General features: G+C 42.6%; 1 protein-coding gene across 3 annotated transcripts in view; it reads left to right on the top strand.

Moving 5' to 3' along the window:
* The window catches only part of RBKS (ribokinase), an 86277-nt gene that overhangs the window by 59391 nt on the left and 10937 nt on the right, over positions 1–15949 (top strand). For all 3 annotated transcript variants that reach the window (XM_068158817.1, XM_068158816.1, XM_068158818.1), the window contains one exon: positions 2043–2231. In XM_068158817.1, the coding sequence (XP_068014918.1) occupies positions 2043–2231 (189 nt within the window). The remainder of the gene's footprint in view (positions 1–2042; positions 2232–15949) is intronic.

Here is a 15949-nt window from a genome sequence, read left to right as displayed (position 1 = left end):
CATTATTGATGTATTGTCTCCTTGTAAACCTTGCAGGAAGATACATTTTAAAAGTTTTCTGAGATGTTTTCTGAAACAAGTTTTGCCATTTGAAAATGCTTTTATAATATTTTAAAAACTGAATTTCCTTCATTAATTTCCTTAAACAGTTTGTACTGCAAGAGAAGTTTGAGCAGTGTGGTGACATGCCAAAGATAAAACTGGATAGGGTTAGTTGTCTTCTTGTAATTTAAATCTTACTACATTCTTGTCTGGGATCAGCATGGTTAAAAAAAAAAAGTAGTTTTAAATTGCATGTTAACCACACCTTGCTCCTGCAGTGCACAAGTTTGCCCACCGAGGCCTGCCACATCAGAGTCTGCCTTGTGGAATGCAATCAACACTGCTTGATATCGTTTGTGCGTTTGTAGGGGTTGCAGAACTTGGTACTGTAAGTCTGAAAATTGAAGTAAGTGTTCTGCTAATGATGCAGTAAACTAGGGAGTGTGTTGGCATAATCTGGCCCTTCAGAGCCTAAGGGTGGCCTCTCTCTCTCCTGGGTCAGGCTGAAACACAGGAAATGACAGTGGTGAGCAGCAAGCACTGACTCACAGCTGGGGGCGGCATACTTTGGGATGGCTGTAGTAGTTCCTGTCCCGGGCTGACTGCCCGTCTCTACTACAGGCATGGCCTGAGCTTTGTGAACCAGTTTTTAATCACTATGGTTTACAATCCATTATATCAAGAAGTATGTGCGCTGAATTCACGTTTCAGTAACGCGGAGGAAAGTCGTTTGAAATATTTCAGCAGCTGTTTCCTAAGAAGAGAAGCTGCCCATGCAGCAGAAGTCAGGAAGTGTAGCTGGTTAATAGGTCCCAAACGAAGTTTTCCAGTGAAAATAAGCCCTAAGAGTGTGGAACCTATGCCCAGTTACTAGGCAGTTATCTGAAAATACTTCAGACTGCATTTTTCGGGATCCAGCAGCAACCTTGTAGTGCAAGAGAAAGGACTTCCCTCTCCTCAGTCAAGCAGGACAAGATTTAGTAAAGACAGCAAAATACATGTCTGTTTACTTACAGTTGAAGACATACTGTATTAATGCAGGAGTGCTGCCTGCTGGACTGCTTCAGATAAAACACACTCTATTTTCTTCCCTCTTTTTTCCCCGTTTTGTTCTTGTTCTCTCCCCTCCCAAAAGAAAAAGTACATGACATTTGACAGTGCTATGCCGTGAAGGAAATGTTTGATGTGGTGAAAAGGGTGCTTGATTCTGGAGTCTCCTTTGCAGACTTTTTGGAAATTTTGCTTAATTGGGTGGAACTAGAAGAGATTAATTTTAAGAGCCAACTCTGAGAAGTTGACTTAAGGTCACCATCTGCTGGAAGAGTTTATCTGTATTTGTATAGAGCCAATACAGAAGAGTCTCAGTCTTGAGAGAGGCCTATGGGCATGGTCATAACACAAATACAGAATGTGCCTTTGCCCAGAGTGGGCTTCAGGTAACTTTAAGGTATTCCTGTCTAAAAATATGTATTAAAGTAAACACAGTGGCCAAAGTTGAGCAATTACCGTTTTTTTCCCTTGAAGAGATTTTCCCTTGTGATTTCTCTCTAGCTAAGCACTGAGAATTTTAGAACTAAAGTTTCTCACTTTGCGATTAACATCCCACAACAATAGGGACTGAGTTGCCATGTGACATTTTTCACATTAGACCACAAATGCTTTTGACAAGGCTGTGTCACTGTGTCCATTTCACAAATGACGAAACTGAGGCGTGTGGGAGAAATGTCATTTTACTAAGGGTTATGTGCCAGGTAACTCACAGAAGCTGGAAGAGAGCCCATCTCTGCCTAGGCTGTTCTTTATTGCACTGCTGGGCCTGAAGTGCAGGCCTGTTTCAAACGAGCAGCAACCGCAGCTGAATATCAGCATAGGCAATGGCTTCACAATCACGCTAGAATACACATTTTTAAAAGCTATTAAACACTGTTGTCAGATGCAACTGTTGTCCAAGAGAGAATGCCGTCAGATTGTGATTTTAATTTGCGTGGGTTCTTTTCCAGGCAGAAATTTTAACGGGCATCCCAGTTGGCAACCTTGAAGACGCTGAAAAGGTGGGACGCGTGCTGTTAGAAAGAGGCTGTAAGCTCGTAATTGTTACTCTTGGAGCAGAAGGCTGCATGATGATATCAGTAGAAGAACCCATTCCAAAGCACGTTCCTGCTGGGAAGGTCAGGGCTGTGGACACTACGGTACGTTTTTGTGGTTTAACTGTCTTGCTGTGGAAAAGACTGCTTAAGCACTCAGGGAAAGCAATGAGTAATCAGCCAAATCTTTGGGCACTAGCACAAAGGCTAATTTATGATGTGAAATGGATATCTTGCTTCCAGCCTTTCATGTATTAAATGTCAGTTCACTTGAATTTTATAGTCTTTATGGTAGATGAGCTAGAATTATTATACATAACTGAAGTCAGTACCTGCCTCTGACTGTGCTGTGTGATGCCAGTGGTTCGAGCTACAGTCCTTTCTTTTTTTTTTTCATACTTGCCCAGTCATATAATTCATCTCGTGCAGAACTCAAATACTGTGGGAGAAACTAGATACTACTGCCCTCACAATCTGAAATTGAATGTTTAGTTCTCCTGACACAAGCATGAATTGCATACCAAATCTAGCACAAGGTGATCAAAGAGGTAATTTTTACAGAATACAGTGGGAAAACCAAAAAGTTCTTGCTGTTTCATGCTGACTGTGTTATAATGATCAGTAAGGGATACTTGGTCAGGGGCATTTTAAACTCTGACATGAGGAGGGTACTTTTTTTCACTTCCTACTCAGAATGAAATGCAGAAAGCATACTCTAACAGACCACTAAATGCAATAGCCCCAGCAACAACAACAACAACAGCACAAAAAAACAACAGGGCAGGCAATAGTTAAGATAGCATTGCTCTGAAAACCTTACCAAATTGCACATATGGGGCTATTTTGTGTTCCTAGTATTATCTGACATAAATCCAAATAATTCCAGTGGAGTTATTGAGAGCAGAGTAGGTCACGTTGTATGTACTAACTATACATTTAAATGCCTGTTATAATAACGTCATATTACATATGTTCTGTTACAATAGTTCATTAAAATCCTGGAGATTTTGCCATCTGGTGCATTCCGTATCTGAATTGCATTAATAATAACAACTAGTTCTTGTAGCATGTTTTTTACCCGTGGACCTCATACTGCTTCACAAAGAAGGAAAGCAACTGCATTAAAGATGAAGAAAGAGAGGCATAGGGGACTGAAATTACCTAGCTCAGTAGCATGCAGAAAAGTCACTTTGTCTGAAACAGAAGATCACACATAGATTCAGACTGTGATGTATTGATACTGTGGAAAGCTTTGCTTCACTGTTTAATTCTTTTCAGTTTAACTTTAAAACAGAGATAGGTTGGCATCATTTTCTTCTTTTGCCCCTTTGCCATTCAGGAGTTTGACCTGGAGTCATTTCTGATTTCCAGTGTCCTAAAGTTCTGGCAATGGGAAGCATCACTGTACTGTACTGTGTATAAGATACTTGGTAGGGGACTACAGACACCTAGCTGCTTCTGCCTGCCTTTAGCCCAGAATTAGAAGTGCCCATGGAGTGAAAAGCAGAGCTCCCAAAGCTGCCCAGAAGCAGGATTTATTAGCTTGGGTGCACACCTTGTGAAGCTGGCAGTACAGCTTCTTGTCCCAAGTTGGTAAATCTGTTATTGCTGCCAAAGCTTAGTGTTAGAGTTTTTCTCTACATCACAGAGAAGTGATGAAGAAGAAACATGTGTGATCTGTTTCTTCAAAATGAGCAGAAAATTGCTGCCAGATCAGTTATTGTTTGATATCGGAAGATATTTGCTGCTCTTGGAATAAAACAGCAATGCTGAAACCACACACTGTAGCTAAAAAGTGCTTTTTATCTTGCTTGGCAGTTCAGGGTTTCATGACTGCACTAATGTAATGAGCCTTTTTTCTTTTATTTTATTTTCTTTTTCCCATTGGTTTAGGTTTAAAAAAACAAACTAAAAACCCCCACACTAAACTGCCTTTTTTTGAGTTTACTGAATCCATGCCCTGCCTCCTTGTGGCCAACAGGTTATTGGCTTTCACGTAAGAGAGGATTTTCACAGTTAATTTTGTTAATCTACTTAAATACCAGTGGGTTGTTTTCAGTAAAACAGCTGTGCTTGGTTTACTCTTGCAGACTGAATGAACAAAGATGTGTTGACCTTTCATTATAAAAGTCTCACAGGCTGATTATCACTTTGCCCAAAAGCAAGTGGTTTTTAAGCAACCAATCTAAACAGTAAGCAAAAATTATGTCATCCTCAACTAACCTGGATAGCTCTATTACTAAAATAAATACTAAACATTGTAGTAGGACTTGTCACTCTCTTCAGAGGCCTGTCTGCAGTGGGTCCTTCCCCAGGAGGGTAAACTCAAGATGTAAGGTGGCTTAGCAAATAGCCACCTATCCACAGACTACTCAGAGCTGTTCATGTGCATGCTCTTAGCATGTCATTTAAGGCTAAACAAAAGTTTCTACCTTAAGCTGTCCTGGCTTCAGCATCTGGAGGGACCAGGCAGTAATTTTTCAGGCTGCCATAATAACCAGTCACATCTGGTTATGTGCCTGTATGCACAGTGACATTGTTAGGATCTGCAGAAGGTAAAGTTACTGCCAAACAGAGTTAAATGATGTGTATAGCCCAACACAGGATTCACAAAAGGTTACAGAGCCCTTATGAAAACAGTCTGTATTAAAAAGGAGCTTGCCATTTAGAAGATACAAGATACAAACTCAATTCCAAAAGCCACTTTCACTATAGAAATTTTCCCATAAGCTGTTACCACTGCCCAGAGTCCTCCACACAGCAGTGCAGCTTCTGTACTGCCTCCTGGTCACTTCTGTTGTCCACAGCAATTTTGAGAATTTTTGATGAGAAAATACCTGGGTAGGTACAGCCCTAAAGATAGAATATGAGTTCCTCATCCCAGGCTGTGTGCTCCCCCTTGTCCATGTTGAGAGGTTCATCAGAGAGACTAAGGGTTGAAAAAGACTGTCGAGCCTGACTCTTCCTTCCAGCCCTTGAGATGGTTAATCGAAGAGTTTATTGGCAGAACACTGGGAAAAGCTGGCTCTGTCTCCTGCTCTGTGGTGCAACATGTATCCTCAAAATTGAAAATCCGACATTTTTCACCCACACTAAATCAATACTATAAAGGGGGGGGAAAAAATAGCAAACCAACTTGTTGATTTTATTTTTTTTAGCTCTAATTATCTTAATGTGTGCTTTACTAATGTGTGCAGTGCTTCCCATGACTGTTAGCAGAGCTCTCCACACACAGTCCAAAACATGCAGAGCACAAATAGTTGTTTAGAAGGAAGTTTTGCAAGACATGGTATTGTAAAGCTGAAACATCTGTTTCTCCTGTTATAGCTGAACAGTGCAGCGAGATTTTCTTGATAAACTATCTCTTGGTTTTGCTAGTTTCTGCTAAATATTTTTCACATGCAAATTCTGAATAAAAATAAGTGAGTTAACTGAAAACTCTTCCTCACATTTTCTGCATGAAAGAAAGAACTGATTAAGCCCTCTAGCCATATCATAGTATCACAGAATCAGTCAGGATTGGAAGGGACCACAAGGATCATCTAGTTCCAACTCCCCTGCCATGGGCAGGGACACCTCACACGAGATCAGGCTGGCCAGAGCCTCATCCAGCCTGGGCTTAAACACCTCCAGGGACGGGGCCTCGACCACCTCCCTGGACAACCCATTCCAGGGTTTCACCACTCTCATGGTGAAGAACCTCCTCCTCACATCTAGCCTGAATCTCCCCACCTCCAGCTTCATTCCATTCCCCCTAGTCCTATCACTACCTGAGATCCTGAGAAGTCCCTCCCCAGCCTTCCTGTAGGCCCCCTTCAGATACTGGAAGGCCACAATTAGGTCACCTCAGAGCCTTCTCTTCTCCAGACAGAACAGCCCCAACTCCTTCAGTCTGTCCTCATAGGAGAGGTGCTCCAGCCCTCTGATCATCCTCGTGGCCCTTCTCTGGACACCTTCCAGCACCTCCAGATCCCTCTTGTAATAGGGGCTCCAGAACTGGACACAGTACTCCAGGTGGGGTCTCACCAGGGCTGAGTAGAGGGGGAGAATCACCTCCCTTGACCTGCTGGCCACACTTCTCTTGATGCAGCCCAGGATCTGATTGGCTTTGCGGGCTGCAAGTGCACATGATGTACATAAGAGACATTTGACACATTAAGTACTAATATGTAGATAAAATAAGAAAAGTATACATTATGTTCTATATTCATTACTTTAAATAGTAGCTTTTAAATCTACTTGCCTACTTTAAGTTACATATATGCATTTATTTTTGGAAGAAGATAGTTCCCCTTTAGGTGGAACTAGTGCGTGACGCTGCATTAAAATAGCTGTGAGGGATAATTATATAATTCCATTTGTGTGACAGTTGTTCAGTTGGTAGTGAAAGGTTTCACAAACCAGCCACAAATTTGGTAAGCATTTCATAGAAGACAATAATATCATGTACACACACTTGCAGTTGCACACGTCTGGGGGTGAAGCAGTTTGCCTGCTGCTGAAGCAGAAGCACAGCTGAGGTGGAGCACGGCAGCTGCTTGCAAACACAGCTGTGGGACATGACTGAACACCGTCAGGTCAAAATTGTACTTGAGGTGAAGTGGATGGTCTGTGTGATGAATCACATGATGATCCTGGATCATGGCATCTGCTGCTGCAGTAGCTCTAACACACCATCCTGGCAGAGACATGTGCAGTGTAATGAGAGGAAAGGCCACGTCATCCATTTTGGAGAATGAAACTGTGCTCTTTTTGCCCCTTTACTCCACTCTCCTCCTCGGCTTCTGACAATCATACAAAGTGTAATTTACTGCACTATTTACATCTATTTACATTTACTAATTATATTCCATTGAAACTGCCAAGGAAAATTTGTCAGAAGAATGTAATTACTCAAAGCTGGAATTTGGCCAGCAATGAGATTGGTTCCCTTCCATTTTGCTAAACAGCTCTTCGGGATCTTACAGAGCTGAGCAGTTCAAGTGGCAGCTGGGGACCAGTTGAGCCTCTGAGGTATTGCTGGAGGCCTGCTTAAAGCTTGGTATGTCCAGGTGGGCTTGCAGAGGCAATTGGGATGTCTGGAGCTCCAGGCTTTAGAGAACTGTCCAGGTCAGGCCTCCTCTAGGGCAGCCAAGTGGTCAGTGGCTACTGCAGGTTGTGACGTGTCTGCTGGCTCTGGGGCTGCATCTTAGAGCTTGGGGCTTTGCCTTTCACTGTGGTTGCTCCTTGCAGCTGAAGGTGTACACTTCAAATCAGCGGGTTGGCACAGGCAGAATCTCTCCTATGCGAGGGCATTAGTGGAAAATGGAGTGCTCTCTGCCTAAACAAGACAGAGTTGTCCCACTGCAACCTCCCATTACCAAGTGGCTGCGCAGAGGTAACTTTAGGGAGGGAAGTACTCTGGAGTTAGGTTTTGTAACCTCTGGTTTGCTCTAGAGCCCAGTTTGGAGGAAGGTGATGCTGAGTAGCATCTGTACGTGCTTGCATCTCAGGGTGACATTCTAATTGCCATCCCATCTATTCTTTTAAATACATACTACAGTTGCTCTCTTTAAGATCTCTTCATCAGCTTCTACTTGGCTTTTAGGTTTACAGTGGCAGTGTTGTGTGCACAGAAGTCCTGCATTAGCACACTCAAAATCAGGAGATCAGGCACCTGCATGTCTGGCTTAGGTATGGATGTATTCTCTGCAAAGGCAAATTGGAGACACATAGGCGTATGCTGTTTAAACGGCAGTTTGGAATCACTTTTCACAGTAGTCTCCCCAGTAATCACAGCAAGTCCATGGTCTCCCTTTTAAATCTCATGGAGAACAAAAAACATTTAGCTTCATGGTATTTCTAAGGACGACCATTAAATATCCCACATTGTTCCTTATATTGATGGCATTTTCCCTGTCTGGCTGTGCTTTTTACAACAGAGCAGAGCAGAGCAGAGCAGAGCAGAGCAGAGCAGAGCAGAGCAGAGCAGAGCAGAGCAGAGCAAAATAGAATAGAATAGAATAGAATAGAATAGAATAGAATAGAATAGAATAGAATAGAATAGAATAGAATAGAATAGAATAGAATAGAATAGAATAGAATAGACCACGTTGGAAGAGACCTTTGAGATCTTCAAGTCCAACCTATCACCCAACACCATCGAATCAACTAAACCATGGCACCAAGCACCCCATCCAGTCTCTTCCCAAACACCTCCTGTGATGGTGACTCCACCACCTCCCTGGGCAGCACATTCCAATGGGCAATCACTCTTTCTGTGAAGAACTTCTTCCTAACATCCAGCCTGAACTTCCCCTGGTGCAGTTTGAGACTGTGTCCTCTTGTTCTGGTGTTGATTGTCTGGGAGAAGAGACCAACCCCCACCTGGCTACAACCACCCTTCAAGTAGTTGTAGAGAGCAATAAGGTCTCCCCTCAGCCTCCTCTTCTCCAGGCTAAAATGCAGGCTAAGATACAGAGTATGCAACCTGCTGAGGGAAGCCAAGGTCACAGGTTGAGGTGCCATGCTTAGGAGACATATTTATAAGACATGATAAAATTTTAAATTTAATCTACTCAGTGATGCCTGAAGCTTGGCACAAGTGTCTGATTTATTCTATATAGTCCTTCTCTGCTCAACATGCTCAGAGACAGATGATACATGCTATTTGTCATAATCATAAATGTTACCATTATTTTTTCTTGTCAGCTCTGCAAAGTGAAGGCTCATTACTATAATACAAAGATGTCATCAGATGTTTTATGTTCAAATCTTAATAAGTTTCCCTCCGGTTTCTTATTACAATATGTTAGATCATTCTTTTTTACTCTTTTATTGCTGTCTACAACTACCTGAAGGGAGGTTGTAGCCAGGTGGGGATTGGTCTCTTCTCCCATGCAACCAGCACCAGAACAAGAGGACACAGTCTCAAGCTGCACCAGGGGAGGTTTAGGCTGGATGTTAGGAAGAAATTCTTCCTAGAAACAGTGATTTGCCATTGGAATGTGCTGCCCAGGGAGGTGGTGGAGTCACCATCACTGGAGGTGTTTAGGAAGAGACTGGATGGGGTGCTTCGTGCCATGGTTTAGTTGATTAGATGGTGTTGGATGATAGGTTGGACTTGATGATCTCAAAGGTCTCTTCCAACGTGGTCTATTCTATTCTATTCTATTCTATTCTATTCTATTCTATTCTATTCTATTCTATTCTATTCTACTCCAGGAGAGAATTTGAAAGGCTGTGTTTAAGGGGTAGAGTGCTTGCTGATCAGCCTTGCATTGAACTCTGAAAATGTTACACAATCTTTATTTTAATAAAGGCTCATGTAAGTGCATAGCTATAGCATTTGAAATATGTCTTGGTACTCAGGCCTATGCAGTAGTTGTGGGCTGGAGAAGACAGTGTGGTGTAGTGATTTGAACAAAGGGCTGAGTAAGAATTCCAGGCCTCGGCAAAAGACTTGCTGTAAATCCTTGGGAGAGTTATTTGTCGTCTTTGTATCCCAATTTATCTATCTGCAAATTGGAACTGCTATTAATGTATTGTGTATAAACCGTGAGAAGTCTGTTAGAGATCAGAACAGAACCTGGGAGGCCTTTTTCCCAGGCTTGTCATGTAACCTCAGGCCAGTTATGCTTGTTTGGGGGCTTTGCAAACTCATTGAAGTTCTTCTGCTTGAAGTTGAGAGGTCTTGTCTGCAAAAATATGGTTTACACTAAAATTCTCTGACTTAGCTGCATCTTCTGGTTTGGAGGAAGCCCGAGCCAGAGGAGTGAAGTGGACACTGAAATAAAGCCTTAGAATATAAATAAATCTAAACCAGTCCTCCTAATAACAGCAATTCTTTGTCTCCTGACTTTGTGGCCTAACGTCTGAGGCTGAAGGGGATATAAATACAACACTCTGTGCAATGACTAATTACTCAAAATTCTGTGCATCAGCAGAAGTGGGACTTGTGGTTGACTCTAATATTATCAAATGCCTTTGCTATTTAATAATCTTGTAGCCGTACGTTATTTAGCATGCCATTTGCACAAAGAACAGCGATTTTATTTCAGCTATCTCTCAACAAAGTAAAAATGCAGCATTTGGCAGACAGTGTGTCTGATGTGCAGTTCTCTAAGTTGCTAAGAAGAAAAAAATGTGGTTGAGTATTTAACCTTTTCCCACCCAAGTATGTGGCAAGAAGCAGTAAAGTGACCGCAAAGGACAAGGTCTTCTTTCTCTTGTTTCTTTTACCTTCTTTATTTTTCACTCAATCTTTCCTTTCTTTTTCAAGAAAAGAGAAAAAGTTGCTATCAGGCAAACAACTTCTCTGCCAGGGGGGTTTATTCACACACCAACACAGAGAAATTATGCCCGGGGCTTCCATTAACATCCCGCAAACTGACAGCATAATAGCTTCCTTTCTTTAACATAGATCCAAAATAGGTTAATAAATACATTTAGTTCCAGTCATAGCCCACTTTCTGACTTAGCCTTCTGCATTCACTCTTTTACAAATATGGAATCCATTGAATTTTGGAACAGAAAACCCACAAGGAATAAGTTAATCTGCCAGACGCTCCAATCAGCAGTCTGCACTGTAAATCTATTTACAGCTGCATCTATTATGCTCTGAAGTTCAACTGAACTTTGAAAGGGCACATGACTGAAATCACTGCATTTTGGTTGACTCACAGTTAAGTGTAGATGGAAATTGCTTGGCTCATTACAAGTTTCTGATTCAGGCCTTCCAAAAACAATTCACTTGTTGAAGGCTTTGTCAATGGTCTAAGGGTATACAGGTATCCTGTGACAAGAGGAACTGCAACAGTTGTGTCCCTCTGCATTAGCAGTCAACTGAGAAAAGGTTGGAACAAGCACACGTGGGACCTGTTTCACCTTTGAGAGCAGAAGGATGTATTATCCCCATTCTATGGATAGGGAAAATAGAACAAAAGTGTTAGCAATTCAGTGCTCTGAAGTGCTAGCTGGAAATGTTCTCCAAGTCTCATCAGGGGTTGGGGTGATGTAGCCAAAATTGAAGCACAGGCATATATTGTCCCCTGCTACTCTCTTAACTTCTGGACAACATTGTCATGGAAGGAAGCACTGTTTATCTGCTTAGTTACTGACTATTTTAATCTGTAAGAACAAACAATGTAAACAAAACGGGCGAACAGAAGCAGGCTTGTACAGAACAATTTGCAGCCTTGTTTTCCAGTGGAAGATTCCACAGACCACCCAGGCTTTGCTCTAGTCTTTTTCCCAACCGTGGAGCATCTAATTAAATCCCTCTCCATTCCCAGCTCTAAGTTGAAGAGAGCCTACAGTCCTGTACAGTTTCTTTCCAGATGGAAATGCATAATTTAACAGAGATACAGCTGACAGGGAGAAGTGGGCCTAAAGCACTATTAGCATTTGCCACAAATTGCAGTAAATTACAAGGTGGTACTTAATGAAGATGTAGAATAAAAAGAACATAAAAAACAGCGTTTAATTTTCCAAGCCTCTTCTAAAAATGCAGAGTCCAGACAACAAAAATGTCACAGTAAAACAGAATTTCTGTCTCAGTTACTGTAGTGATATTCAAGAATTGTTTGGTTTTGCTACACACCTTCAGTGCCAGGTCATGACATTTTGTCCCATTGCATCCCACAGCTTTGTTCCATGTATGTGTGTACATATACGTAAAGTTGCCAAGCACCTCACATTGCTTACAACTTCTGTACCACAGTTCTGTAAATGGGGAACAAAAGCAGACAGGGACCATCTTGTCAGTGGAAGATGAACCTGCTTCCCGACTGGAGGTAAAATTTTGTCAGGATATCAGCTGTCTCCTTTGAAGAACTGTATGTCTTTATTGATGTTGTGGAGGAGTCACCATCCCTGGAGGTGTTCAAGAGTGGATTGGACGTGGCGCTTGAAGCCATAGTTTAGTAGTCATGAGATGTTGAGTGACAGGTTGGACTTGATGATCTTTGAGGTCTTTTCCAACCTTATTGATTCTATGATTCTATGTCCATGTAAATGAGGGAATACATAGCAGTGCAAGTTGCTTCTTGAAGACACCCTAAGAGGTTTGTGAAAATGCGCTACAAGGACAGTTGCTTTGGCTCACCACTGTCATACTGAGAAGTATGACACTGTGGAAGTTAACCCACTTGACTGGAATGGACAGAAAAAGTAGGGATGCTAGCAGCAGTTATGCATTAACTCAAACATTTTGTTTGAGGGCCAGAACACATGAAGGGTACAACATCCAACTTCTGGGCCTGAGATTGTATTCTGATGAGGTCTAGGGAAGCTGAGTTCCGAGCTATCTTTGTGCCCTCTCACTTCTGAAACAGTATGAAACAGTAGTATAATTTATGCAGGTTGAGAGCAGAGTAGGAAATGACCTTTTTATTGCTCTGCTTGGGCTAACTGTGGCTTGTGACACAAGTCACAATCACTGCAGCAGAATGTGCTGCATCCCTTTGCTTGATTTGCTCTCCTCCCCTTGTTTTTATGATAAAACCAGCATAGGATCTCCCCTAAGAGGATGTTAAATCCTGGTATGTAGCTCACCCTGTGTTTTGAAGCAGGTGCTGGGCTGCCAATGCAGGCACAAAAAGCAGTGTCAGTGGTGATGGTGCATAGTGCTCTGGGATGTCCGAGTTGCACAAAGCATGGAGAGGAAGGAAAACCAAGCGGGTGCAGCTATCCTTTTTAACTAAATTCCTGCAGTTAAAAACAGCTACCGAAATCTGCCGCTTCTGCCGCATCCAGAGCATCACCTTCCTAAGTCTCTTTTCTGGCCTAAGCCAGAAGTTGAAGTAGGAAGAAGTAGGAATTTGAAAACGTGAACCACTGTGTAATAGTGCAGCATAATCTTGGCCAAATTCTGTATTGTTTTTTACCTTTTGCATGTAAGGTTAGCTTATAAATGTCATCTGCCTCCTTTTCTTCTTTAAAGCTCATCCTTGCAGAACCAGGGATCATCCTGGCTGTTGCTGAACATAACTTACTCTTCTCAGTTAGCTCACATCTGTTCTGGCTATGATGAGAGAGGAGGCAAACCTTTGCCTGCTTAGTTACCCAGAAATGCCAGCTGCAGTAACACTGATAATGAACTAAGACCTGATTTCCCCTCCCCCCCCCCCCCCCCCCCCCCAGAGTTTTCATTTGCCAAGTAGTTTTGGTCACCACAGAAACCAGAAAAGTTTATGTTGGATCAGTGATATTGCACAATTAGGTTTTCAAAAGAACAAGAACAGAGAAATGAGACTAGTGGGGAAATCAGGCCGATTTGCTTTTGCAAATTCTAACCACAGAAAATGCCAGAAGTTTTACTTCTTATCAAGATTAAAGGAGTACCCTGTCCCATAGATAGAATGTGGTTTAGAGTTTCAACTAGACAAATGGAAGGAAGCTACATCTGTAAGTTTTGGTGATTAGGAATGTCTTTAATAGCCAGTTTGCAGTTAAGTTATCACTTTTCTCAGGGATTTGCTTCGTGTTTGTGTGTGTAGAGGTAAAAATACAGTTACAAAAGCAGCTATCCTAGAACACCTCAGTTGTAGGAATCCAAATTCTTGACTTCTGGCAGCAATGTTTAGCAGCTGCTTAAATACCTATAAGGAGTATTTGGTTGATTCATTTTAAAGCATAAATTGACAGAGACATGTAGAGGAAAGGTAAAGAAACTCTCTGGAAGCTTGGTGCATCATTGCTGGTGCCTGTGATTTTGTTACCAAAATCATTACGCAGGCGTAGTGTTTGTTGGAAAGATCCATTCTGCAGGTAGTCCTGCAGAGGATGATTTCTGTCAGCAATCAATCTGGCTGTTGGATTGGGCTGCCCAGGGAGGTGGTGGAGTCACCATCACTGGAGGTGTATAAGAGGAGACTGGATGAGGTACTTGGTACCATCGTTTAGTTGATTAGATGGTGTTGGGTGATAGGTTGGACTTGATGATCTTGAAGATCTTTTCCAACCTGGTCTGGTCTGGTCTGGTCTGGTCTGGTCTGGTCTGGTCTGGTCTCTTCTCTTCTCTTCTCTTCTCTTCTCTTCTCTTCTCTTCTTCTCTTCTCTTCTCTTCTCTTCTCTTCTCTTCTCTTCTCTTCTCTTCTCTTCTCTTCTCTTCTCTTCTCTTCTCTTCTCTTCTCTTCTCTTCTCTTCTCTTCTCTTCTCTTCTCTTCTCTTCTCTTCTCTTCTCTTCTCTTCTCTTCTCTTCTCTTCTCTTCTCTTCTCTTCTCTTCTCTTCTCTTCTCTTCTCTTCTCTTCTCTTCTCTTCTCTTCTCTTCTGTGTGTTGGTGCTGACGTACTGCTGAAGCCCCTGAACGAGTATCAGGAACAGTGTGGCCAGCAGAAGCAGGGAAGTCATTGTGCCCCTGTACTCAGCACTGGTTAGGCCACACCTCAAGTCCTGCATCCAGTCCTGGGCCCCTCAGTTTAGGAAAGATGTTGAGTTGCTGGAAGGTGTCCAGAGAAAGGCAACAAAGCTGGGGAGGGGTCTGGAGCACAAACCCCATGAGGAAAGGCTGAGGGGAGAATAGGAGGCTCAGGGGAGACCTTATTGCTGTCTACAACTACCTGAAGGGAGGTTGTAGCCAGGTGGGGGTTGGTCTCTTCTCCCAGGCAACCAGCACCAGAACAAGAGAACACAGTCTCAAGCTGCACCAGGGGAGGTTTAGGCTGGATGTTAGGAAGAAGTTCTTCACAGAAAGAGTGATTGGCCATTGGAATGTGCTTCTCAGGGAGGTGGTGGAGTCATCATCACTGGAGGTGTTTAGGAAGAGACTGGATGGGGTGCTTGGTGCCATGGTTTAGTTGATTAGATGGTGTTGGGTGATAGGTTGGACTCGATGATCTCAAAGGTCTTTTCCAACCTGGTTTATTCCGTATTCTATATTCTGTTTGCTGCATGCCTACCACACACATTAAGGACGATAGAATAGGTGGGTAGCAGAGAACAGTATTGTAGAGCAGAGGAGCAGTTTTGGCTTGTAGGTCATGTCCATGTGAACTTAAAGAGAAGAGGTGCAACTCAAGTACTCATCAAAAAGCTTAGACAAACTCAGTAGTAAAACGAGTGCAGGGAGCTGGCAATAGGACAATGCTAGAGTGAGCTCAGACAAAAAAAAACCTACCAACCTCCTAAGTTTAGTGTGGGTTTTTCCCTCCAGGATAAGTAGATCAGCGGTAGGCGGGAGCAGTGGCCAGCCAACAAAGGCTAGATACTGTGGTTTTGAAAGAGGCACTCAACCATATGGAGCTTTCGTGCAAAACAAGAATGTTTTCTTGATCAATTCCAGGCGAGATGGCAGTTGTGTCATCCTGAGTGCATCTCATCAGATTAGATGGGATCACTAGGAGTCTTTTGGCATTTTCAGTCTGAGAGGGGAAAAAAAAAAGACACATGCAGCTAGTGAAATTGCCCAGAAAGGAGATTTCCCCCTTCTGACTTGGCTGTGAGATTGTGGGGTCCTGAAGCCATGTAAGCCCCTGACATGATACCAGGCAACACAGTTGGTGACAATTTAGCCAGTTGTCTCCCAGTTAGGGAGCTCATTGTTTGGAAGGGAAACATCAGAATAACATGATGTGTTCTGAGAAGAGCTTCAGCTCTAGTTTCATTTGTTTATTAAATGAAATTTGTGAATTAACGTAAAAGCATGAGCTCTGTTATGAAGAAATTACAAGTTGGCATGACTGTGACATGAATAACAAAAGGAGTGAAGAGCTTCTCAAGGAAGTGAGATAAGTGAAGCTTTTGATTAGAGTAGAAGAGTAGCTCCATGTTGCTGAGGCTTGATAAACCAGTTTGAGAAGGACAAATCACCCTTCTGAGGAGCTGCTATATTTAGCACCGAGCT

This window comes from Melanerpes formicivorus, unplaced genomic scaffold (assembly GCF_026170545.1).
Source record: "Melanerpes formicivorus ecotype bairdi unplaced genomic scaffold, bMelFor1.0.p_v2 SCAF_43, whole genome shotgun sequence".
Taxonomy (NCBI): Eukaryota; Metazoa; Chordata; class Aves; order Piciformes; family Picidae; genus Melanerpes; species Melanerpes formicivorus.
The sequence above is the reverse complement of the archived record's forward strand: the minus strand, read 5'-3'. Positions and strand labels throughout refer to the sequence as shown.